Genomic DNA, 25,152 nt, shown 5'->3' on the forward strand with positions numbered 1-25,152 from the left:
CCCGTCGGTGCCATGGCGGCGGCGCTGGAGCGGGCCCTGCGGGAGGCGGCGGCGGCGCTGGAGCGGGGCGGGGACGGGGCCGCGGCGGCGCTGGGCGCGGTGCGGGCCGCTCTGGAGGCGGCGGGAGGCCCGGCCGCCCTCGGGGAGCGGGAGCGGGCGTTCTTCGGCGCCTTCCTGCGGAGCCTGGCCCGGGCGCCCCGCGCGGTGCGGCCCGAGGGCGTGTGGCAGGGCTGCTTCCTGGAGGGCCCGCCCGGCCTCGCCCTCTGCGTCCTGCTGGAAGCCCTCGCCTCCCCGGGGTCAGTCCGGCTTGGTCTTGGCGGGCGGCTCCCGCGGGCTCGGCCGGGGCTCCTGGGGCCTGCATCCCGGTGGGAGGCGGGCGTCAGGCGGCGCGGTGGCCTGGAGAGCTGAGAGGGGGCTTCTCCGCCTCCGAGTTCGTCTCGGAGCGCAAAAGGAGGGATGTCTGAGGGTGCCCCACCTGTGGTGTAACGGGGGCATAAACGTGCAGGTGGACGGAGATGGGAGTGGGCGTGGGGAGGCCTTGCTCTGCTCTCGGGCCCCCTGAATCCCTTCGTTTCAAAACCCACGTACAGCACCGGTGCTTCCTGCAGAGGTCACAAAACTGTCTTCAGTTATGCTTGTTGAATATCCTGAAACGCTAGGAGCCAAGGAAACCGTAGAGATACAAAGGGATTAAAATCGCTTTGATTTTAACTTGTTTTGGATTAAAATTCTGTGTGATTGAGCAGCAATGTTGTAGTGGTGAGACCACAATAGCAAAACAATAGCATGCATGTCTTTTGTTATCAGTTAAAAGGGGCAGGGACTTATTCCAGTTACTTTCTTCCAGTCCTAGTGTTCATCCGAGGGAGGTCATTGAGGTACTGGAACAGTTCTTACAGGAGGGACGGATTTCAGCGCTGATGTGGGAGGTCTGTCAGCAGCAAGCGCAGGCTGGCTCACCTGAGCTGCAAGAGGCCCTGCTCAACAAGATTGTATGTTTGCCTGATCATGTGAGCAGTAAACTCCAGGGGAAAAACCCAGCAGTATTCTTCCCACAGAACTACTTTCCTCTCTTGGGTGGTGCAGTTATCCAGGTGCTGCAGAAGATCTCCGATTCTCTAAGAGGTAAGATTGCAGGAGGACTGTGCTATAGAGATGGCTCTTCTTCAGAAGTGTTTTGTGCATGGACCCCTTTGGCTGGTGCTTGAAATACAGATAATGGGTATTGCAGAGCCTCATGTTTATCCTTCAGGCTGAAGTTTGTTGTGTTTAAAAGCATAAGATACCAGGAATAAGGAAGACAGCCAAAGCTTTTTAAAATCTCACTGAAAGCTGCAATCCTACAAGAAGTTAAATAGCATCATCTGTTGCCAAAGCTTAATTGTGGTCACTTCGTCTGTGCTGAAGGAATTGTATGGAAGATTTAAATGGCACTGAATGAACCACTGGCTTTGTTACCATTGTGTTAAAGTGGGACTGAGCTACTTTAGTCTTCTGATGCTCACTGTGTGTAAATAATACTGGGTGCTGTTTTGTGCCTGAAGGCAGGTGGTAGGGGGAAGATGAGATGATGCTTGAAGAGAAAAAGTTAATCTATGTTTTCAGGCTTCAGTACTTGTAGAAGTGTATGCACCTCCTTCTGAAGATTGTTTGGAGGATACTGGTGATGCTCTTGTTAAGCTTGTGTCTGTTTTATCCCAGGAGGCTTGGATTGCTCAATCTCTTTTGTTTCTCATGTCCTGGGGAAGGTATGCGTTCATGGAAGACAAAGTGAGTGGTTTTCAGTACTATTTTGGGGAGGGGGGAAAGTCTGTTTTATGGTATTAGTATGGAAGGATGACTATGATGATGACCAGCAAAGGGAGTGGGAGATGACCAATTAATACTTTGGGGGTTTTGTGAGTTGGACTGCATGGGCTGCTGTCTGCTTTCTGAGGCTACTCAACTACATATCTGATAGATGTTGATGCTTTTCTGTCAGCTCATGTGAAAGTGATCTGTTCTCTCAAAAATTGATGAGGTCATTAGTCTTCTCATCCTGCCATTTGGGGTATAACTATTAAATGCTCTTCTAGTGCTTTTCATCCAGTGGTCTAAAAGTGCCTTGTAAATGCCAGCATAAATCACTGCCATATGTAATAACCCTCTCAACGTGAGTAGCCTTCAGTCCGGCTTTGCTTAGGACTTTTAAGCCACTGAATGCAGTAGTTAACAGGGCTGGGGAAGAAGAGGAAAGATTTTCTAGCTGTTTAGTGTGATGAGGAATGCTTGGAAGTTCCTTAATTGTCTTAGGTTAGTTCTTCCCACAGGGGCAATTTAGAACTGCAAACTGTACATTGTATTTCTTCATCTTGTAAGGATCTTGAAATTTGGAGGCTGACCTTGAGTACCATTGCACCAGTTCTGTCCATCTGGTGTATTTACCTATTTTCTCTTCCACTTCAGAGGAAATTCTGAGTGTTTTGGTACCCCGCCTAACGGATCTCACCAAGTCAGACTGCATCTGGCAAAGAATATGCTGGCGATTGGTTGAATGTGTGCCAGATCGGTGGATGGAAGCAGTGGTCCTTGGTTTTGTGCAGAGAGCACCCGGGTAAGAACTCTGCTTTCCTCCCCGATCCAGACCAAAGGCTGGAATTTTTTCACAAATGCTTGCAGAATCAGTTTCTGAAAGATGCTGACGTGTGTGTGTGTTTGTGTAGGTGGTTTCTTACAGTACCATTTTCTGAGAGGCTCTAGGGGTAAAGTGAAGTAGTTGATTGTTCCCTCTCAGGGAGAACCTGCACCATTCCTTAAAGATCTGTGTCATGACATGCAGTGAAAAAAGTGAAAACATTCTTTGCAATTACTGACTCACTCTTAAAGTTTAGAGGTGTTTTAGAGACTTTGTTGCAAATAGCTGCTCACAGAATTTCCTAGGATTAGTAGCAGCATGACAGTAATTACATGGATTCCTAATGTTTTGCTCTTAACCTGTCTTGCTAGGGCAGATGTCTTGTCTAGGTTGCTGGGGAACCTGGTTGTGAAAAACAAGAAAGCTCAGTTTGTGGTGACACAGAAGGTGCTGCTCTTGCAGTATTGCCACACGGTAAGGACTCTGCCTTGAACAGTGGTGTTGTAATGCCTGTTTTCCCCAAGTGCCAATGTGGTTTTTAGCTGAGCTCCAGGTCTTCTTGAGTAAGATTTAAGTCTTCATTCTGAAATCAGCCTTCAGTCTCCACATGTACCTGAGTTGTGCAGCTGTTGGCTTACATCCTGTCAGCTGAATGTAGTGAAGAGGGAGTGGTAAATGGTTGCTTTGAAATTGTAGGATTCATGTGCTCTCTCAGGGTTGATGGCGATTAACGAATTACTGTACTCTTTTTCTGGAACCAAATGGTTATTTGCACACAGTTTCAGTGTTCTGGGGAGCTGGAGACATCTAGTTAATTTAGAACCTGAAAGAAGAAACTGAAGAAGCCATGACTCTCCCTCACGGATGAGTATTAGATGAGATGAGGACTGTTGGTTTTTGCTTCCTGTGCACCTAAGTTTGTCACAAGGTGTTAGGAAGTGTTCTGTGGCTTGTGATGTTGTGAGAGATATTCTCTAGACTTCCTGTGTTCCATGTTTGCCTGGGACTGTGCTGATCTGGTTGGTGGTAAAAACACCGTGCTGTACTCCTGTCCTGTTTTTCCATATATTTCATCAGCAACTGCATGTGTGTGGTTGGTTTGTTTTTTTTTTTAAATTTGCTTACTTTTCTGTCTCTGAATGTTGTCAACCAGTCCCTCAGAATGAAAAGTTTAACATAGTAAAAATACACACTTGTCATTGCTGGATGACAACTTTATGCCCAGTTAAAGCAAGACTCATGGTTTTTGTTGCAGACTGCAGTGCTGCAGAACGTCCTTGGCTACCTGTCCCTGGATAGCCTTCGGCGTGCCTTATTGATCAAAGTAAGGTTAAGTAATGTTGTTGGTGAGATATCTGATGGAAAAAAATTCTACTGTGTGAGTGTGTGTATGTGTGTCTGTGGGGTGCACAGTTTTGGTACTTCTCTAAGACACTTCCGTTACTGTTCATGAGAGTGAGGGAAGCCCTACCATATCACAAGTAAATTGTGATATACAAATAGAAGACTTTCTGCACTGCTGGTGTTAGTTTTTCATATTTAATTGGTAAATTGTCTTCCAAGTAGCAAAACTAATGAGGCTTGGATTCCGACAGATGTCCCATGTCCTCCATCCTTCCCAGCTTCCTCTGTCATCCCCTGTTTGTGTGGCTGGGCAGATGGCAGCAAGTGATGCAGTTGTTTGAGAACTGTCTGTGTGCCAAATGGTTGATGAATCAATCTCTCTCATCTACCTTTTCCTCAGTGAGGATGCAGATATTTTCTCCCTCCAAGTCACCAGTGTGATGGAACTTCTAGGAAATTTGTATGTCTGGAAATCTCTACCGTTTTGTCAGTTACTGTTTGTTTTTTCACTGGTTACACATTGTAAAATTATCTGGAAGTACTGGCAGCTATATAAGATTGGACTGAAAACATACAAAACCATATAATATCATACTGGTTTTTGACAATAATGCATATTGCTTTGCATATAATATTTATGAGAAATAGACATCTTTATAATTTTAAATAAAAAAACCCCATACTTAGTATATTAAATGAAGGTGGTGTGGAGTTCTCAGCTGGTCAAACACAGTATGTTTTGGGCCCTGAAATACAAAGCTCTGTTTGTAGGGAGCGTAAAGTTCACTGGGAAGCATGAAGACCAAAGGGCCATCAGAATATACAAAGTGCTGCGTGAAAACGGGTTTCAAAAATGTGCTTCAGAAAGATTACTTATGTGTAGAAAAGATCCCTTTCAAGTTCTCTGATTCAGGTGCTGCAAGAACTGTTGGAGACCTGGGGAAGCAGTAGTGCTGTGAAACACTCTCCACCTGAGCAGCAGCAGTATATTAGCAAGGCCATCCTTATCTGCCTCTCCCACCTGAAGGAGCCTGAAATTGAGAGCTGCAGACAAGGTGAGGTGGTGGGGTTGGATTTGTTTAACAGAAGGTCTGACTGTGAGTGGAAAAACATCTTGTTTTGATCTATGGATAAACAAAATTGTCCCATCTTCATCTTGGCAAATGGCGTAGCCTGCTGGAATCCTCTTTTTCTTTAGTACTGATATGATATAATTCCAAGTGTATTGCTTTAAATTATGAAATTGGAGAAGCATATCTTTGAACTAAGGTTCTTACCTGAACAGTGGTTTAGGAACCCTTAAGTTTTGTCACAGGAGAACAAGGATTAACTCTGGGACTGGTTAGAGGAATGGTGTGATTTGTAATTCATAGGCTTACCGTTGGAGCATGAGTAAGGCTCCAAAGGGGACAGAGGAAAGTACATCAGCATAAAAAGCTGTTTGTTTGGTCTCTGACTATCCATGTGCATTTCTCTGTGTCGTTCTGCTCCCCTCAGTGTGAGGTGAGTAGGGATAGTGAGTTACTGGCAAGGACCTCCTATTCTGTAGTCATACAGTGCGTAGCACATTGGGGTCCTAGTCTAAAATTTCTTTCAGTTGCAATAAAAAAAGTTCTGTCCAATGTCTAGAGTTACTTCTGTGTGTGTGTGGCTTTTGGTGGGGAGAAGGTTGACTTACAAGACCTGTTCATCTGTTTCATTCTAGAATTAATTCTTCTTTAGGTGAATAAGTGACCTGTTATTTACTAACAGTACTATAGTTTTATAATGGTTTTTTATCCGACAGTTGTTGAAAAGATAAGCTTTTCACTACTTAAAGCAGTAAGCCTGTCTGGTAAAGCTGGCAACCATCATTCTCTGTGGGCTGAGAAATACTGGTGTTACGTGCCTGTTTCAGCTTATCTAGGTGGTGAGGGTAATTTCTCCCTCCATGATGGTTGTACTGGTCAGAATTTGTAGCTTCCTCAAAACATGACTTTTTACTTAAGCAGCTTTGAAGCACTCTAAAAACAAGCTAAAGATTGCCTTGGCTTACTATCCTTTTTTGTTTCAGTGAAAACCAAAATATTCCAAATTTAGAATATATTGTAATGTTCTGTTGACTTTGTACCCCATGAAAAAGCATGGTTTTATTATATTGGTGCTGAAGGGCAATACTGCCATTGTTGAAAGAGGAGTCACAGTTGTGTGGGCCCTTCCTATCTTTCTACCCATTATTGGGTGGTGAATGGCTAAAGATGCCCTCTCCAGGAACCGGCATAAAGATGAATGTTTGTTTCTGTCATTGTTCCATGCACTGTTTTGTTGGTGTTTTTTTTTTTCAGAGCTTCTCACAAGCATGATGGAGGGTGTGAAATGCCACTTGGACAGCAACCTGCCACAAATACGGCATCTGGGAATGATTGTGGCAGAGAGCATTAGTTCAAAAATAAATACTGATGGGCCTGTCCTGAAGTTTCAGGTGAAGGTTATAATGAAATTTGTTTGGTGTGCAGGGCTTAGAGGAAATAAAAGCTTTAAATCAGATGATCCAGGGCGTTATAGCAAGTTCTAACACTTATTATCTGGAAATAAGGAGAGGCAGCAACACTTTCAAAAAGAGGCGATATCTGTTTACAAAAAACAATTGTATAGAAAATAGCCAGGTGGCTGAGAATGACCTTAAGAGTGTAATCCAATGGCAAAGTTCTGGGTAAACTGTTGGTAATAAAGAACTGCTAGAGGATTATCATATTGCATGAGGGAATTGGAATCTGACCTGTGGAAGTTAAGAAGGAACTTCAAACCTAAACCAGTGGTGAACATTCAGTCCCTGACACAGTGGGAAGACCTGCTCCGAGTTGAGATTCTCAAGACTGACGTAGGGATATATGCGCTGTTATTTCCAGTAGAGTTTATAAGAATTACATGATTAAATCACATTAATTCTTTAAAAACCTGCATCATCTATCATGTCACATTGCCACTTATTAAATGTTTTAAAGATTGTAAATAACATTCAGGCAAGGTCTGATCAGGTACTACTGTTAAATATAGGGACAAAGATTACATATGGCACAGATTGCTATACACCATAAATACATTACTGCTGGCAGCACAGTGATTGAAAGAAATAGGATTTGTGTGGGTTCATCTGCTCATGATTCAGTCTTCATTTGCATGCAGTCAAAGGGTCAAATGTTGAATGCTGGGCAAATCAAATAGAGTTCAGTAACAGTTATTCTGAATGTCTAGTATGAAGAAGATGATGAAGCAAGAGAATTGAAGTCCCTTCTGGTGCAGACTCCACCATCCTGTGTTGTCCCCAGCCTTCCAGATGATAAGTAAGATATTGCTACTCTTCATCTCCATGCCATCTTTTTACTCTTCTCCATACCTTTTTTTGAGTTACACACTAGAACTGTATACAGTATTCAGGATGTCTTACATATTCTTAAGCATTATAATGCACTTTATTCTTACAGAGCAGTGTAGTTACGTTAAATTTGTAATTCAAATGGTAGTATGTATTAAAATTGCTTGTTTGATAGCTGCATGTCATGAAACCATGCTGCAGTTTCTAGGGGTGTTGTGTGCCCCTGGGTGGAATAAAGTGGGCCTTTCTGTTCACATCTGGGAAATCTGGCATTTGGGCCATATGCCCCTAGCCCATTCCTCCATGACAAAAATCTAGCCTGTCTGTCAGTCTAAAGACTGGTTCTTTGGTGCTCTTAACTTCCATAGCATCTGCTGAGGCTCTTTGAAGCACTTAATTTTATCAGCAGATGAATGAAGCACTTCATGTTATTAGCAAATGAAACTCTCCAGCACTCCTGTGAAATACAGGTTTTTTGCTCCCGTTTTAGGGGCGTAGACAGCATTTGAGAAATGGAGAGATGAAAGGACGTGCCAAAGTCCACAGAAATAGGTACAGAGTCAGAAAAAAAAATTTCTCCATTACTGTATTCATCCCACTAGCAATAGTTAAAGATGTTTCTTCCCCATTTGTTCAGTTTAATTCATAGCTTCAAATATGGTGCAGGCCAGTGTGATCCAGTTATCACAGATGGGTCTTTCCTTAGCAGTCTTAGGTACAAGTTAGTGCAGGGGGAACACAGCAAATTAGCTAGCTTAATTTTTGTAATCCATTGCTCTTCTGTTAAGAGATTCTGCTTCTCTTCTCCCTTCACCCCATTCTTCTTCCCAGGACTTTGTTCCTTGTGTTGGCCAAGCTAGGTGGGAGACTGCAGCAGAAATAATGATCTGCCATTCTGTTTAGGCAGCAAGGGTTGATGGTGTGGGTAGTTTCTTGCTTGTGAGTAGGGACTTCTACTTTACTGGTTTTAATATTCTTGTTCCCTCACAGCAGGAATGAGAAAGCAGATGCTGCACTGCCATTGGTATTGGAAAGTAACAAGAAATCACATACAGCAGCCCTTGTGATGTCAGATGAGGAGTCGGATGCTGAACTTGACAGGTATGGGCAAGAAACTGGTAGGAAATGGAAAATAAATGGCAGCTTCTTAAGAGCAGATGTGGGGAGAAGGGTGCTATCAGTAGCTGCATTTCTTGGCAAGTCTTGTGTTTTCTGACATTGTTCAGCTGAGTGGTATGCAGCAGAGTAGGACTTTGTGGGAAGTTGCACGCAAGTATGTTAGTTGATAATTTAAGCAACACCCATGTCATGTACAACCATTGTATTTATTCCATTTGACTTAGATACATGTTTCCTGGAATTGCGAATATATCTACCCATTTTAATAGTGGGCCTGCCTTATTCTGTCACTTTACCAATATATAAAGAAATCTCAAAAATCAGCTTCTAGTCTCTTGGTGACCTGACTCCTTCCTGCACCAACCAGGAGATCCAGTTCCAGATCTGGTCACAGAACTGCTATTTCACTGAGCTTCAGAGTAATTCATAGAACTTCCTAAGGAACCCTTTCAGGCTAGGCTTCAACAGTGCTGCTGGATGATGCAAGAGTGATGGCGTTATGACAATGTTATGTGCTGGTTCTTTCCCTTTTGTGTGGATAGCTGGGGAAAGGAAGAACATCTATACCCCATAGACTAACTCCTGCCTTTATTTCTTTTACAGTGATGATGACCTCATCCCTTATGACATGTCAGAGGATAAAGAACTAAAGATTAAGGCTCCTGTGTATATCCGAGACTGTATTGAAGGTAGGAGATTTTGGGCTGAGTCTTTATCTGTTTCTTACTGGTTTGGGGAGAATGGTCTCTGTAGATTTATGTTTTTCTGAGCTAATTTGAAGAAGCTGTAGGATTTCAGTAATCTGGGCTCAAGTGTTGAACTGTAATTTCTGAGTAATTTCAGTTTGGTTCCTAATACTAGTCATGTGGTGGGTCAGTGATACCTGCCTATAACAAGACAAACTATTGGCAGAAGAAAGTTGGGGGTATATACCCAAGCCCAACCATTCTGTTAATAGCTTTTGTTTGTCTTTTGATTACCTTCAGTCCTGACAGGATCTGAAGATGTGGACAAATGGGAAGCTACAGTCAAGACTCTTGAGAGCTTGGTTCGAAAGAATCCAGCAGCAACAAGAGAGGTGAAGTAGTATGAGCTAAGTTACCAGTGGGCTGTAATACAGGATTATCCTGTTGCCCTCATGAGAAGACTAAACATGCCAACAGAGCATCAGGCTAGGCTAATGTGTACCTGGATTTAAAGCTTTCAACTTGGGAAGGGAAACAGAAGGAAATAGTTGCTTTGGAGGTGAGGATACAGAGCACAAAGGAACAAAGAAGCAGGCAAAGGTGCTGGCAACAGTATGGCATTTACCAGCTCCAGCGCTGAAAATGAAATGCATTGCAAATAGACCTTGCCAGTAATGTGAGGAAGCAGAGGAAGCTCCATGCTTTGTGCTGGGCAGAAAAAAATTAGAGATACAGTTTACGGAGCAGCTGTGAATTCCACAGACCAATTGATTTTAATTTTAGATTTAATTGATTTTGAATTGAAATTGAATTTAATTGTTATTCCCTGACGTGCGGAAAACAGACTCCACAATCAGTGAGATTGTAAAGTAGGTATGTTCATTCAGCGCTGGGCCGCACGGGGGGTAGTCCCACCAAAGTCGTGCGCACCCGACTCGGCAGTTTGTCTCAAGTTTATACAGTCAAGTGTTACATATTCACAATACGCCTATACATATGCATAACCTATCCCTGCTTCATATTAAAATTAGCTCCGAGAGGTCATTTCCATAGTCTCCTCTCAACTGCGCTTGCGCAGTGCCTCTTTATGGTGGTCGTCTGGTGGTCGCAGAGATGAAGATAGATGACTCCTCTTCGTCACCGCTAGTAACCTTTTTTCTTGCGCAGGCTCAGTGATTTCTTGGTATTCACCCAAGCCGCAAGACCAGTCTTAGCTGGCTCTTGGGGCCTGCTCCTGCTTCTTATCAGGAACTGTCTCTACCTCATTGGCTGGTCCTTGGGACCAGCTCTTCTTACCAAAGACTGTCTCTGCCTCAGCTAATTTCAACAATGTAAGTGCTAAACATCATCTCTCATCCCCCTTTATTATGTCTACTGAGATTCTTTTGACTCCCCTTGTCTCAGTCTCCCCTTTTCTAGAAAATAGTAAATTCTTTTACTATATCTAATCCTAGTACTTCTAATACATTGTTTCCCTATCTAGCGTCCTCTCAAAGTATTTGTTGGTCTCGAGTTTTCGTCATAATTGATTCTTTTTCCATTCGTTGTAAGAGTCTCCCCAAATATTATCAGTAATATTTAAGCAATGGCCAGTAATTAAGACCTCTTTAGGGTCAGGTACCTCCAGATCAAAGCTGGGTCCCTGCTGGGTATTTCCCTTTCCATAAAGGCATAATCCATTCCTGTCTGGCCCGTCTTTAATGAGAGATGTCCAATTTGTGCTTGGGACTCCTAAAAAGGGGAGTTCCATGTTCCCCTGAGGAAGGGGATTACATACCCAACAATCTGATAAATTTAGTACTTTCGAGATACTCTCTGTCATATTTAAATAAGTATTTCGATCCCAAGCCTGCCCCTTAGGCAAGGTCCAACTCAGGAGCATGACAATCAATGTCTTACAAATTTGAGCTTCAAAGGTCCCTTTTCTTGTGAAGTCCATTGTCCTTTGGGTGCCTTCTTCACCCTAGTGTGATGCATCCAGGCACTCTGTTCCTTGATCCTAATCGCGGTGAAGGAGGTAAGTAATACTTGAAATGGTCCTTCCCACTGCGGCTCCAGAGTTTTTTCTGTAACAGACTTTATATACACATAATCTCCTGGTTGTATATTATGTACAGGCCCATCCAAACCTCTCCCTCGAGTCCCTACCACATGCTTCCTGATTTTATTAAGTTGTTTACCTAGTGCTACCATGTAAGAAGTCATAATTTCATCCCCCGCTTGTACAGACACCCCTCTCTGTATCCCATAGGGTTGTCCATACAGAATTTCAAAGGGGCTCAGTCCTCCTTTCGCCGTTGGTCTTGTTCGTATACGCATAAGGGCTAAAGGGAGAGACTGAGGCCATGTCAAATTTGCTTCTTGTCCTAATTTCACAATTTGCTGTTTAAGTGGTTCATTTTTTCCACTTGACCACTCGACTGGGGGTGATATGGAGTATGAAGCTGCCAGTCTATACCCAAATGGCGGCTAATTTGTTGTACTATTTTTGAGACAAAATGTGGTCCCCTGTCAGAGGATATGGTTGCTGGAACCCCAAAATGTGGTATTATCTCTTGTACCAGTATTTTAGTTACCTCCCGAGCTTTAGCCGTTCTTGTTGGGAATGCTTCTGGCCAACCTGAAAAGGTATCAGTTAATACCAATAAATATCGATACCCCCCTTTTCTTGGAAGTTCTGTAAAATCAATTTGCCATTGTTGTCCAGGCCCATTGCCTTTTCCAATCTGGCCCATTTCTGGCTTGGGGGTATTCTTAGGATTAGTCCGGAGGCAAAGATCACACTGTTGAGTCACCTGTCTCACCGTGGTGTATAAATTTCTAGCCACAATTTCTCTTATCAAATGATTATACAGAGCCTCTGTTCCCCAATGTCTTTTCCTATGTTCCTCCCATATCAAATGCCATAATAAGCAAGAGGGAACGATTAGCTTTCCTTGTGGGGTATGAGCCCACCCCTCTTCATTATACGACCCTTCTAAATCTGTAATGAGCTTCTGATCTTCCTTGGTGTATTCTGGCTTACCTTCTAGGGAAATCTGCCTATCAGGAATTAAGGCCCCTTCTGTTTTTACCTTTGTTTTGGCCACTTGTTTTGCCTCTCTGTCTGCCAGCTCATTCCCTCTTTCCAAATCTGAGCTCACGTTCTGGTGTGCCTTAATATGCATAATTGCTATTTTCTTAGGGAGCTGGACAGCTTCCAGTAACTTCAGAATTTCTTCTGCGTGTTTGATATTTTTCCCTTGAGAACTCAATAGTCCTCTCTCCTTCCAGATTGCTCCATGTGTGTATACAACTCCAAAGGCATGTTTGGAGTCTGTATAAATGTTCACAACTTTGCCCTGGGCCAATTCCAGGGCGCGGGTTAGAGCAATTATTTCTGCCTTCTGTGCGGAGGTGTTCATAGGCAAAGCCCCTGATTCTATTACCTCTTGGCTGGTGGTGACGGCGTATCCCGCATGTCGATTACCATTTAGGACATAACTGCTTCCGTCTGTGAACCAAGTTTCCCAGTTTTCCACGGGGCTGTCTTTCAGGTCTGGGCGACTGGCGTATGTTGCTTCGATGGTTTCCAAACAGTCATGATGTACCGGTTCTCCTGTGTTCCCACTGAGAAAAGAAGCTGGGTTGATAATGTTAGTGACTACAATCTCCACATCATCCTGCTCTACCAATATAGCTTGATATCTCAGGAATCTTTGCGGAGAGAGCCAATGTCCACCTTTCGCTTCCAGTACTGCTGATACCGTGTGAGACACCAAAACAGTCATTTTCTGGCCCAGAGTAAACTTCCGGGCTTCCTGTATATTCAATATCACAGCCGCAACTGCCCGCAGGCATCCAGGCCAACCTTTTGCAGTCGTGTCTAACTGCTTAGAAAGGTAGGCAACTGCCCGTCGATACGGACCCAGGTTTTGTGCTGATATTCCCAGGGCAATGCCCTGCTTCTCGTGGGAGTAAAGAAGAAACGGCTTACTCACATCTGGGAGTCCTAAGGCCGGGGCCGACATCAAAGCCTTTTTCAGTAGCTCAAAGGCTCGTTCGGTCTCCTTGTCCCACTCAAGGTGTTTCTGCTCAGTGGCTGTCAATGCATACAGTGGTTTAACAAGCAATCCGTAATTATAGATCCACAATCGGCACCACCCCGTCATTCCAAGAAAAGTCCGTAACTCTCTTACTGTCTGAGGTCTCCGAGTTTGGCATATTGCCTCTTTACGGGCCTGTCCCAAAGTTCTTTGTCCCGCACTAATTTCATAGCCCAAATAATTCACTTTGCGTTGCATTACCTGTGCCTTTTTCTTGGATACCCGGTACCCCTGGAGTCCCAGGTAATTCAACAGACTCACTGTCCATGTCATACAATCTTTCTCTCTTTTGGTGGCGATCAGGATATCATCCACATACTGCAACAGCTTCCCTTCTTCAGACGGGGCTTCCCAGGATTCTAAGTCTTTCGCAAGCTGATTGCCAAAAATGGTAGGACTATTCTTAAATCCTTGTGGCAACACTGTCCAAGTGAGCTGGGTCTTTCGACCACTCTTGGGGTTTTCCCATTCAAATGCAAATAATTTTTGGCTGGCTTCATGGAGAGGGAGGCAAAAGAAAGCATCCTTCAAATCTAAAACAGTAAACCAAGTCAATTCAGGTGTTAATACGGTCAACAGGGTATATGGGTTCGCCACTACCGGGTAAAGATCTTCAGTTATCTTATTCACCGCCCGTAAGTCTTGGACCACCCGATATGACCCATCGGGCTTCCGAACAGGTAATATAGGGGTATTGAATTCAGACTCACACTCTTTTAATAATCCCAACTGCAAAAATTTTTCTGTCACCGGCTGGATTCCTTCTCTATCTTCCTTCTTGAGGGGATATTGTTTAATTCTTACCGGCTTTTGGCCTTCCTTGATCCTAACTTCAACAGGTGGAGCACTTTTCGCTCTTCCAGGTGCATCGGTAGCCCATACCCCCGGGTACACTTGGTTTAAGATGTCCTCGTTAATGCTTCCTTCTAGGGGGAGACTGGTTAAAGTTAGGCTCAATATTTGAATATATTGCTGATCTTTTACCTCCAGAGTAATTTCTCCCTTTTTGAATACAATTTTTGCTCCTAATTGTTCCAACAAGTCCCTTCCCAAAAGTGCCTTTGGGGAGTTGGGCATATATAAAAATTTATGAATGCCCCACTGTTTTCCTAATTTATCTTCTAAAGGTTTACAAAAATATGCCTTTTCACTTTGGCCAGTCGCTTCTTTCACCATGACATAATCATCTCCCAGGGGCATCAAAGCTTGATTCAGAATCGAGTATGTTGCTCCTGTATCTACCAAAAATTCTACCTCTTGTTGTGTTTTCCCTAGCTTAATTATAACCAGTGGATCCACTAGGGTAGATTCCCCAGGTTCCCGTCAATCTCCCTTCACATGGGCTACCGTTCCTCCTGTTTGAGCCCTCTGATCCTCCTTGTTCCTTGGGCATTCCTTTTTCCAATGACCAAATTTCTTACACAAAGCGCATTGATCCTTGCCCAGTCGGGGTGAGTCTCGTCTAGGCCCTCTTCCTCTTTCTTCCTGGATAACAGCCATTAATTTCCTTTGCCCCTGCCTATATCCTTCCTCTCTGTTACTAAATACTCTCCATGCTTCATCCAACAATATTTCTAAATTCCTACTCTCTGTAGGCTGTAATTTCTGAAGTTTGCGCCTTATATCCCTTGTAGATTGCCCCAAAACCAGGGAGACTAATTGTTGTATTCCTACCTCTGACCCAGGATCCAGTGGTGTGCTGCAGCGCATTACATCCCTCAATCGATCCAGGAATTCAGATGGAGACTCGGAAGGACTCTGTTTAACTGCATATAAAGCTGACCAATTTATAGTTTTGGGGATTGCTCTTTCTATTCCTTTTGTAATCCACTCCTGATACCCCTGCAATCTTTCCATATGTGCAGATCTATTAACATCCCACTTTGGGTCTTGGAGAGGGAAATATTCCTTAATGTCCCCTCCTGTAATCTTATAATGATCTTCAGCAAGGTTCCCTGCTGGTTTTAAAATCAGCTGTTTGTCTCAGTCATATATTCCAATAATAGCTGTATATCCTTCCAATCAGGGTTATGCTGTTTTACAATAAATTGGAAATGCTTAGTTACACCTATCGGATCTCTCCTATAATCTTTTGCAACCTTTTTCCATTCCCCTAGGTCAGCAGTAGAAAAGGGTACTTTGATTAACATCGTCCCACCATCTGGCCCCACTGCCTCTCGGAGAGGTGCTTGTAAAGCTGTTGAGGTAGTTTTCTTCCTAGTACGGGAAGATACAGGGCTGTTTGGGGGGGTCGGAGTTCTATCCGAGTCTGCATCCTGTTCCTGTGGTCGAGGGGGAGGCTTAAACAAATCAGTTAGATCTTGTTCTGGTGCCTGATGGATTTTATTTGTCTTTGTACATCTTTGTCCAATACTACATGCCAAACAACACCACCTCAGTTTACCTCTAAACTCCTTGTTCTCTCGCTCAAGTGCAAGCACCATGGGGTCCTGTGGGGGTACCATTCCACAGTCCCTTTGCCGCTCCGGATGATTTCGGAGGGTGAAAAACATGTCTGCATACAAAACCTCATCCCATTTTCCTTCTCTCCTTAAAAACAGCATTAGTTGTAATAAAGTATTATTATCTATTGACCCATTAAGTGGCCACTTAGCATCACCTTCTAACTTATACAACGACCACCACTGATTGCAATATTTAATAAGGTTCTTTTTACTTTCCATACCTCCGGTCCCAACAATATCTTTCCAGTGGGCAATTACACAACCCAGAGGACTCTTCCTCAATACTCCTTCTTGATTGTTTCCCATTTTAATACTCTTCCTAATAATTCTTAAGTTTGATTTTGGCTTCTCCTTTTAATAAGCTTCCATGCAAATCGTTCCTTACACTTCTTTATAGTCTTCCCCCAGTTTTCCTCCCACACATCCCAAATTTCTGGAATTAAATTTTCCTTTACACACCAATCTCACTATTTCGGATTCTTAGTGAACTCCTTCCCAATCATAAAAGTGTGGAATTTGGGGAAAACACTCAAGGCAGTCTGGTTTCCGTCTGCTACAGTACTGCTACAGTACCACCTTCTCCCACAAGATTTACACTTCAACAAAACCCAAGCCGGATGCTAATTACTATATAGTCCAGTTACAAGCCCACATACAAAGCAGGGGATCACCCCTATTAATACGTAAAGACATTTACACATTAACAAACATACATACACCTATAAATTTCAACATATCATTTCCACACACCCACACAAAATCTTTAACATAAATTTCCAAACATTCACATCATACAATCATCGCTCCAGTTGACAACCTTTCGGCAGCTGCAAAAATAAACCAAGCGCGATTGCGAGGGGGTCCTCTTACCCCATAAACCAAGCGCAACTGCGAGGGGGTGCGCCTACCCTTCTCCTGCCTCTTATATACCAGTCATCGACAGGTCCGTCCTGGCTCCCGATACTGGGATACAGCAGTCACCCCGGATTTGCTCGATCTACCCCCAAGATCGCTAGCGGCCGCTCTATCTGTCAGCAAATCCCCCCTTACCATACAGGGTACCCTCCTCCCATACTGGGACTACGCTGCACGCCAGACGTCTCTGCGTGATTTACCAGCTGCCCCGGCCTGTACTTTTACAGGCTACCTTTGTAAACATACCGTTTAGTCCGCGGCTTCAGGAGGTTGTTGTCTGCTCCCGCGGTGAGCGGCTGGCAGCGGAGGCTCCTCTGAGGAAAGTGCTTGGGGCGCGCCTAGGGGCATCCGCTCCGCAGTCGGTCCCGCAGCCGAGCAGAGAGCCTCCTGCCTGGCTTGCCAAACTGATGTGCGGAAAACAGACTCCACAATCAGTGAGATTGTAAAGTAGGTATGTTCATTCAGCGCTGGGCCGCGCGGGGGGTAGTCCCACCAAAGTCGTGCGCACCCGACTCGGCAGTTTGTCTCAAGTTTATACAGTCAAGTGTTACATATTCACAATACGCCTGTACATAACCTATCCCTGCTTCATATTAAAATTAGCTCTGAGAGGTCATTTCCATAGTCTCCTCTCAACTGCGCTTGCGCAGTGCCTCTTTATGGTGGTCGTCTGGTGGTCGCAGAGATGAAGATAGATGACTCCTCTTCGTCACCGCTAGTAACCTTTTTTCTTGCGCAGGCTCAGTGATTTCTTGGTATTTACCCAAGCCGCAAGACCAGTCTTAGCTGGCTCTTGGGGCCTGCTCCTGCTTCTTATCAGGAACTGTCTCTACCTCATTGGCTGGTCCTTGGGACCAGCTCTTCTTACCAAAGACTGTCTCTGCCTCAGCTAATTTCAACAATGTAAGCGCTAAACATCATCTCTCATCCCCCTTTATTATGTCTACTGAGGTTCTTTGGACTCCCCTTGTCTCATTGCCCAACAAAAAGGGAGATAAAATCAAATGGACTTTCCCTATTTGCTTGTACAAGCATAATGTCTTCTGGAGGGTGTAGCTGGGTTGTACTGGTCAAGATGAAAAGCTCAGGTGAGAGGAACTTGGGATGAGGTCACCAGTGTGATAAGTCCTCACCTCCACGTGTTAGTGATCACTTGAAGGTGGCAGAGATATAGGCCTTTGCCAGCTGAGAAAGGGAAGGGGTGTAGTCTGGTAAACAGTGCACAACCTGCTGGTGCTCATCAGGCATGTTACTGAGCTGGACGGGCTTTGGGTGTGGTACTGTACCCTTTAACCTGTCAGTTACAGTGACAAGTCCTCCTATATCATGATGCCACCACTTGTCCAAAAAGCCAAAGTGAATGTGGACAGAGAAATTGGCATAGGGGTTTGTTCAGTGTTTTGAGAAATCTGTCCTGATGGCATTTAGCTTAATGTGTTTTCTCCCCCTCCTAAGTAATGGACATGTTGCCTATATTCCATACCCTCTTTGCTTAAACGTTAGAAATAGTATGTAAATCCTGTGAGGAAAAAAAAACCACCTGCAGGGATTTGATTTCTCTTTTTGTATTTTGAGCAGGTTAGCGTGGAACTGGCAAAAATATTATTGCATCTGGAGGAGAAGACCTGTATTGAAGGCTTTGTGGAACTCCGTCAGAGAGCTCAAGTAGCTGTTCTAACCACAGATCCAATACCTGTGAGTCCCTATTACTGCTTTCCTTTTTCCACTTGAGGCACAGGCAAAAATTTAAGCAGCTGAAGTCTCTTGCTAGCTTGATAGAAGTGTGGTAGAATAGCTAGTTCATGTCTGATGGTATTTATGCAGAGATGGGCTATGAAGAATCTGCAATGGATGACAACAGGAAAGAGAAAACTGTCAGAGCTGTAACGGAGTGGAGGAGCTGTTTGGAGGCTGTTAGTATGAGTATAGCTGACAAGGCAAGTTAGATGAGGACTTCTTGCACTGAAGGGGAGATGGTTTCACATAGAGGGAAGCTGAGGCACAGAGGGCTTATCTAGAAGAACACTTGACTGGTGATTTTAATCATAGAATGGTTTGGGTTGGAAGGGACCTTTAGAGATCATCTACTTCCAGCCCTCCCTGCCATGGGCAGGGGCATTTTCTCTAGATGAGGTTGCTCAAAACCCCATCCAGCCTGACCTTGAACACTTCCTATGATGGGGCATCTGCAACTTCTCTGGGCAACCTGTTCCAGTGTCTCACCACCCTCATAGTAAAGAATTTCTTCCTTATGTCCAGTCTAGATGTATCCTCTGTCAGTTTAAAACCTTCACCCCTTGTCCTATCAGTACAGGCCCTGGTAAAAAGTCTCCCTCCGTCTTTCTCATAAGTTCCCTTTAAGTATTGAAAGGCCACAGTAAGGTCTCCTTCAAAGTGCCAAAGCTGCCATGGCAGTTGTTTGGGTACCTCTGCATAGGTACTTACTTCCTTCAGGAGAATCTAGAAGTGAAAGTGTCTGAATTTTCCCTATTTGCACAGCATGTCTCTTCCCTTCTCTTGCAGGCTTGTTGTTAACTAACAGGAAGCAGGACTTCTCCTGAAATGGAGTGCTTTTAGAGTTAGTGGGAAGGCTGTTTCCAGCCTGGGTTTGTGTTCATTGTGCCTTGATTTTTCTGTACAGGTAGCAAAGTACTTGACCTCCCAGTTCTACTCTCTGAACTACAGTCTTCGTCAGCGCATGGACATTCTCGATGTAAGTGCTCTTCTTTTCACTTCCCACTTTCCTTGTGTCTGTTGCACCAGTGCTGTTTCCCTGAGTTGTAATGGGGTTACCGTGTATTCCTCGTAGGAGGAGGCAGACATGGGAATGTCTTACGTTAGTATTTGTGCCTGGCATTCCCCTCTCGTTTGTAACCCTGCTACGCTCCACGTATACAGTGATCCTTCCTCACAGAATGCAAAACATATGATGCTTATTTGCCTAGGAGAAGCCGCTGTTTCCTAACACGTCATCAGTCCGTAATATCTTCACTTTCTGAAAGACAGCAATCTGCCTGTGATGACTCCTACATCATTTCACTTACTGTGTCTGAAGAAGGGAGCCACTGTTCTGTTTCAGGGCTAAGTGACCATGTGCTTGGTCAGTACCTCAGAGCCAACTGGTTTTTTGGGGATCAGTTACCTTGCTGTTCTTCGTTCTAAACCTGTTGTGCCTTTCTGCTTTGCCGTTCCTATCAGTTTGGGTGCAGGTAACTCTGTTGTTGTTCCCTAGTACAGGGATTACCACTTTTTAACAGAACCTCCCTCTTTTTCGTCTAGGTATTGGTTTTGGCAGCTCAGGAACTGTCCTATCCCAAATCCTATAGGAAGACCAAGCATCCTGGTGCCCAAAACCCTTGTATCCAGCTCCTTCCTGGAAGTGACAGCTCTAAGGACTGGAGAAGAATTGTTGATGAGAGGATCAAAAGCAAGACTCGGAGATTTGCTATGGTGAGGCCAGGGCAGAAACAAACTAATGTCAAATCCAGCAAAAATAGGGATGCTAGGAGTTGCTGTAGTTCTGTCTGGAAAGAGCAAAATACCTGTGAAATTGGGCCCAATCCAAAGGAAAGACTGTGTAACTTCAAATATAAATTTATCTTAGTATCTGGCTGAATCTTTCAGTGCAGAGTACCCACTCTTGTAGTTCTCTTCCGGCAGGGAAAGGATAATAAACCTTGAACTCCTTGCCTTGCCTTGAGGGATAGTTGTTGCTGTTCTATGCTTGTTCTGAGCTTGTCTGGCCACTACAGGGAGCTGTGACTGCACCTCACAGATCCTAGAGCCTCCTCCATCAGACTAGCTGTCTCTGGACTGGACTGTCTCAGCCTTCCTATTTTTCAGGGAGATAAATTGATGCCAGTTTCCTGGTTCCCAGAACTCCCTTGTGGTTCATCCTGGAGAACTTGTTTTCCAAAACTCCTTTATCCCTTGCATGTTCTTGTTTCTTTTATCTAGCCCAGCAGTACTGAGCTATATTGTACTAAAATACTTAGATGTGTGAGAGGATCTGAAGGGGGAAGTGAGCCATCCAGTTTGGAAACTAGTAGCCATAGGCGTACAAGCAAGCAGTGGCTGAAAATGGGATGGCTGCAAGGAACCCATAGCCTTGATAGTGTCCAGTGAAGTGGAAGAGTCGAACGCTGCATGTTGTGTCTAGACTTCATTTTTCTCTTGGACAGGGTCAGTCTCAAGCGGAACTGGCTTCTGGCCCAAATGAGTTCAATTCTGTTGTTGGGCACTTCTTTTTTCCATTGATTCAGCACTTTGACAGGTAAGTGTGAACACCTTGGGATGTAGGCATGGCAGCTGCAGAGTGAACCTTTCTGCTTGTTCTGCTTGCCTCAGAGCAGCAGACTGAAGCCCAGAAGCTGTACGGGAGTCCAGTGACAACACGCTGATGCCTGGCTCATGCATAAAACTTAGAGAGGAGGGGTATGTGGTCTCTTGGACTTATCCTATGAAGTCTTGTTGGGCAGGAGTGCGTAAGACCCTGCAGAAGTGAAGATACATACCTGTCAGCAGGTACACACAGGCAGATGATTTTGGCAGTACCAAACCAGTTATCTTGGCTGACCCTCCACCTTGGGAGGTTCACACAAAACCACAGAACTCAGACTGCAGTCTTTAACCAGTTAACTCTGTCTCAGGTTTTGGCCTGTCACCTGGACTGGTCCTTGTGACCACGTTATAGGACACGGGACACAGTTTACTGTCAATCACTTAAGTCTTTGCTAACTTGAGGAAGGCTGAGTAATTGATTCCATGATAATCAAGATTCTTGTAATACCAGTCTTAATGGTTTGTTTCTAGTATGGCAGTGATGCTAGCTTTTGCATGCAGTTCTAAGTAAAGCCTGTTGGTAGAATAAGTGATACCTGCTGTAAGAGTAGAGGATATTACTGGTTTGGGAGCAAAAATGAGAGCAAACAGCTGTGGCCTATGTTAAACTGGGGATTGCTGTATAATGACTGTTGTCGTAGGGATTCAGGCTTGTGGAGGACAGTTCGCCCCGCATAACCACCCTGACTGTTCCAAAGATGCACTGATCAGCCTTCTCACTGCTACAGGACTCTGTATCTTGCACTTGCAGGCCTTTGACAACATTTGATCTCCTGGGGGAAGATCACTTTGTCCTTGGAAGACTGGTCCACACTTTAGCAATCCTGATGTACTTGGCTGTCAACACTGTGGTAAGGAAGGCTGCATGAGCTTGCAGATAGCAGGAGAGGCTTCCAGCCTGGGAGTTCAGAGGTGCCTTCTGGAATACAGTGTGCTCTGAGGCCTGCTACACTTAGACTGGCAGCAAGTTTGAGTCATGTGTGCTGAGAAGTTGCGAAAAGGGCTGGGAAAAAATGGTCAGAAAAGAGACATGGGATTCAAGACAACCCTGCACTATCTTTTGCTGCTTCTGGTAGAAAAACTATCAGCTTCTGGGGGAGGTTGGGCACATCATTTCACTTTACAGCCTAAGTTTCCTCATCTGTAAAATAAAGTTAACTGTAACCCTGATCTTCACAACGGTGTATCTCAAGGTCCAGTTCTTTAGGGCAGTGTGAACGTGAAGGTATTCAGTGATTCTGCCATAATCCTGTTTTGCAGGCAGTTACTGCAATGGGAAAGGCACTGCTGGAGTTTGTTTGGGCTCTGCGTTTCCACACTGACTCGTGAGTTGTAGTTGTATGCTTTCATTTTTAAAGATCAGCTGCGAGCCAGTCTCCAGCCATGGTTTGTCTTTGTCTAAGACTAGCACCGGACTGAGAATGTCAATGACTGAATGCATTAACTCTATGCTCTCCTCCAGCCTTGTGTTCTTATGACTGAGTATTGCAAGAATATGTAATGAAGGCATTGCTTTAATGTCAGACCAACATATGAACTTGGCTAGTGTCTTCTAGTGTGGAGGTACAGTCACTTGCAGAAAGCATGACAAATTTCTTGATCAACTATCAATGTGATAGTTTCATCTATGTTTACTCAGGGAGCTCAGAAAACTTTAGATTCAATTCAAGCATTCAACCCTGGAAAGAAACTAAGACATGTAGCCAAAATGCTGTAAACATCCAATTCTTTTTTGATCTCAGACTTGTCTGGGACTCTGAATTACGCTAGGCTCCCTGCACCACAGCATGGCAGGGGCTCTGTATGTGGGCACTCTGCCAGCTGGTGCATGATTACACTCCTAATCAGTAGGAATATGGCAAAAGTCATCATAATCACAAACATTTGAAACTGGAGAAGCCCTGAGGTGAGGAAATCAAGGTAGAGCACGAAGCTGCAGGCTCTAACCAGTTCAGTCTTTCTCCAACAGGTATGTGCGCCAGGGTCTTTTGTCCTGTATCTCTTCCATGCTCCTCAGTGTCCCTACGGAACGTCTTCTGCAAGACATGACAGAAGAGCTTTTGGAGACTCAGTCCTGGCTGGGAGGTAAGATGTGGTGGTGTACGCCAGTGTTTTTCTGGTTAGTGATGCAGTCTTTGTGCAGCATCTCTTTAATTGTGATTGTAGCAGTAATGTCCTAGTGTTGTGCACCAGAGATTTGCATGATAAGCATATTTATCGCTGCTTGTAAGTTTAGGGCAAATACCAGACCACACTGTGTGCTGTACAGATGTATTACCAAGGTATCTAAAGGATAAGCTGAGAGCTGCATATGGCATTTCAAAGTGTGACTATCCTCACCTTACAGGCCAACCAAAAAAAATCCCAAAATGTATTATGTGCCCCCTTTCTCTAAGTGTCCAACCACCCATCTCATGAAGCTGCAGAAAGTATTGTCACACTGCATATTACATCCAGGCAGTGACTTTGACCAGCAGCAACGTACAAGGCTTGTATGGCCCATTTACACCATGTGCACAGAAGATGAGTTTCATCGGTGCTAAAAATAGGAGGAAGAAGAGCATGGCCCCATCTCCTAACTTCCTATTGCTGATGGAAAGAACAACCTATGAAAGACAACAAATGACTTTGCATGATGCACCCAACACACCTTACATCAACACAAGCTATGTTTGTGGGTTCTGGTAGGCTGGAACTGTACAAATTGGTGGTCAGGTATTGCAGTGTGCTGGAAGTACAAGAGGAAATAACACTGTGCTTTGTAGCTCTGAAGCCTCCACTGTATTTTGAGTGGACCTTGTGTGACTCCCTGGGTTGGTTTCCTTCACCATTCTTGCTCTTGGTTAGTTGGCTTCCCATAGGGAGCAGGCAGGAAGTGACACTGACACAGCCAGCCTCTGATCCTTGCAGGTTGTGGAGCTCTTTGCCCTCTAAAAGGAAGAGAGCTGCCTTGTGGGGCCAAAAACTTTACTTTTCCCATGACATGGTGTGCTCTGAGGAATCTGCTTGTCTCTGCAGTTAACACTGCTATTGCCAAGGAAAGCCTTTCCAGGAATGTTATAAATGTATTTTCCGCATGAGGGTCTGTGTAATCTGTTTTTAATGAGTTATTTTTAGAAGGAAGAGGATGACAGAGCTACTAGCATCTTTTTATGTCCATAGGTAGTGTAATGGCTATCTCTTTACATGTAGTGCTTTTGCATGAAAATTGCATGGTAGATCCTGGTGGGAATGAGACCAGGATAAGATCACAGTTGTGCATATAGTGGAGAAGGGGAAATTGTTGTAGGAGCCATTCAGAAACCTTAAAGAATACAACTTGGCTCCCCATCTGGTCAGATATGATTTAAGTGTAATTTTAAAGGGCTTCTAGAGCTGCTTCCTGAAACACAACAGCTTCTTGGGCTATGCCTTTGCTATTTGTTGTAAGATTGTTGGTAAAACAGCTATTATAGGGAGGCACTGGGCTCCTCCTTGCTGCTCCAACAGGTGAAGTCAGTCACTAGAGACCTACTTTTGTGATTGAATCATGGTTTTGAGCTAGCAGACTTGCTGCTGCTTCATGACTTTTCCAGACAAGATTTGCAAGAGGTGTCATGTATTACAGCTCTTGCTGTAGCAGTCAGGCATGCAAGCCTTCTAGTAACCATGCCTAATGGCCAGAAGTCACCACTCTGGGTTTCAGCTTAAAGCATCTACATTTCTCTTGCTATGGCTAAAGCACAGTGAGGAACAGTGGGCTAGAAAATGTTACCCATGAAACAAACATTTAGTAGAAATCTACAAATTGGCTCGTTTGTTATTATATCACAGCCTATGCAGACTGCTGTAGTTCATTATGTGAATATGACTGATTGTTCCTGCCCTTCAGCCTTTGGGCTGTAACTAGAACTGTTTCCCATTAGAAAGTGTTTGCACTGTGGTGTAAGAAACTACTTCAGACGCTGTCACGATACTGTCTACTTAGTGGATGCTTTGGGACATTTCAGCTGGGGAGAGAGGCCAGGATCCACCTTGTACTTGTCTGTTGTTGCCCTTAATGCCATGCTGGACCGACTGTTGAGTAGCCTAATCTTTCCCGGGGGAGGGAGGGAATACCTAAACATTTCTAGGAAACAGTTCCTTTGATTCCTCAGCAGCTGACTTTGAGGGAATTCCCCACCCCTTGCAAGTGCTGTAGAGCTATGTCATAGGTAAGTTTGTTTTATGTAAGGACCTGAATGATCCT

At 44.4% G+C, this 25,152-nt stretch overlaps 1 protein-coding gene across 2 annotated transcripts in view; it reads left to right on the top strand.

The window, feature by feature from the left end:
* TELO2 (telomere maintenance 2) overlaps positions 1-25,152 on the top strand; it is a 27,923-nt gene continuing 2,771 nt past the window's right edge. Inside the window, exons 1-19 of one of the 2 annotated variants that reach the window (XM_052772838.1) lie at positions 1-296; positions 848-1,125; positions 1,702-1,770; positions 2,446-2,593; positions 2,986-3,088; positions 3,870-3,938; positions 4,872-5,013; positions 6,283-6,419; positions 7,193-7,281; positions 8,304-8,414; positions 9,036-9,121; positions 9,419-9,510; positions 18,162-18,278; positions 19,225-19,296; positions 19,863-20,033; positions 20,765-20,856; positions 21,676-21,775; positions 22,185-22,249; positions 22,894-23,009. In XM_052772838.1, coding sequence (XP_052628798.1) covers positions 13-296; positions 848-1,125; positions 1,702-1,770; positions 2,446-2,593; positions 2,986-3,088; positions 3,870-3,938; positions 4,872-5,013; positions 6,283-6,419; positions 7,193-7,281; positions 8,304-8,414; positions 9,036-9,121; positions 9,419-9,510; positions 18,162-18,278; positions 19,225-19,296; positions 19,863-20,033; positions 20,765-20,856; positions 21,676-21,775; positions 22,185-22,249; positions 22,894-23,009 — 2,341 coding nt within the window. In that variant the 5' untranslated portion in view covers positions 1-12. The remainder of the gene's footprint in view (positions 297-847; positions 1,126-1,701; positions 1,771-2,445; positions 2,594-2,985; positions 3,089-3,869; positions 3,939-4,871; positions 5,014-6,282; positions 6,420-7,192; positions 7,282-8,303; positions 8,415-9,035; positions 9,122-9,418; positions 9,511-18,161; positions 18,279-19,224; positions 19,297-19,862; positions 20,034-20,764; positions 20,857-21,675; positions 21,776-22,184; positions 22,250-22,893; positions 23,010-25,152) is intronic. The other variant, XM_052772839.1, reaches the window with a different exon arrangement.

Source organism: Harpia harpyja, chromosome 21 (genome assembly GCF_026419915.1).
Source record: "Harpia harpyja isolate bHarHar1 chromosome 21, bHarHar1 primary haplotype, whole genome shotgun sequence".
NCBI classification, from domain to species: Eukaryota; Metazoa; Chordata; class Aves; order Accipitriformes; family Accipitridae; genus Harpia; species Harpia harpyja.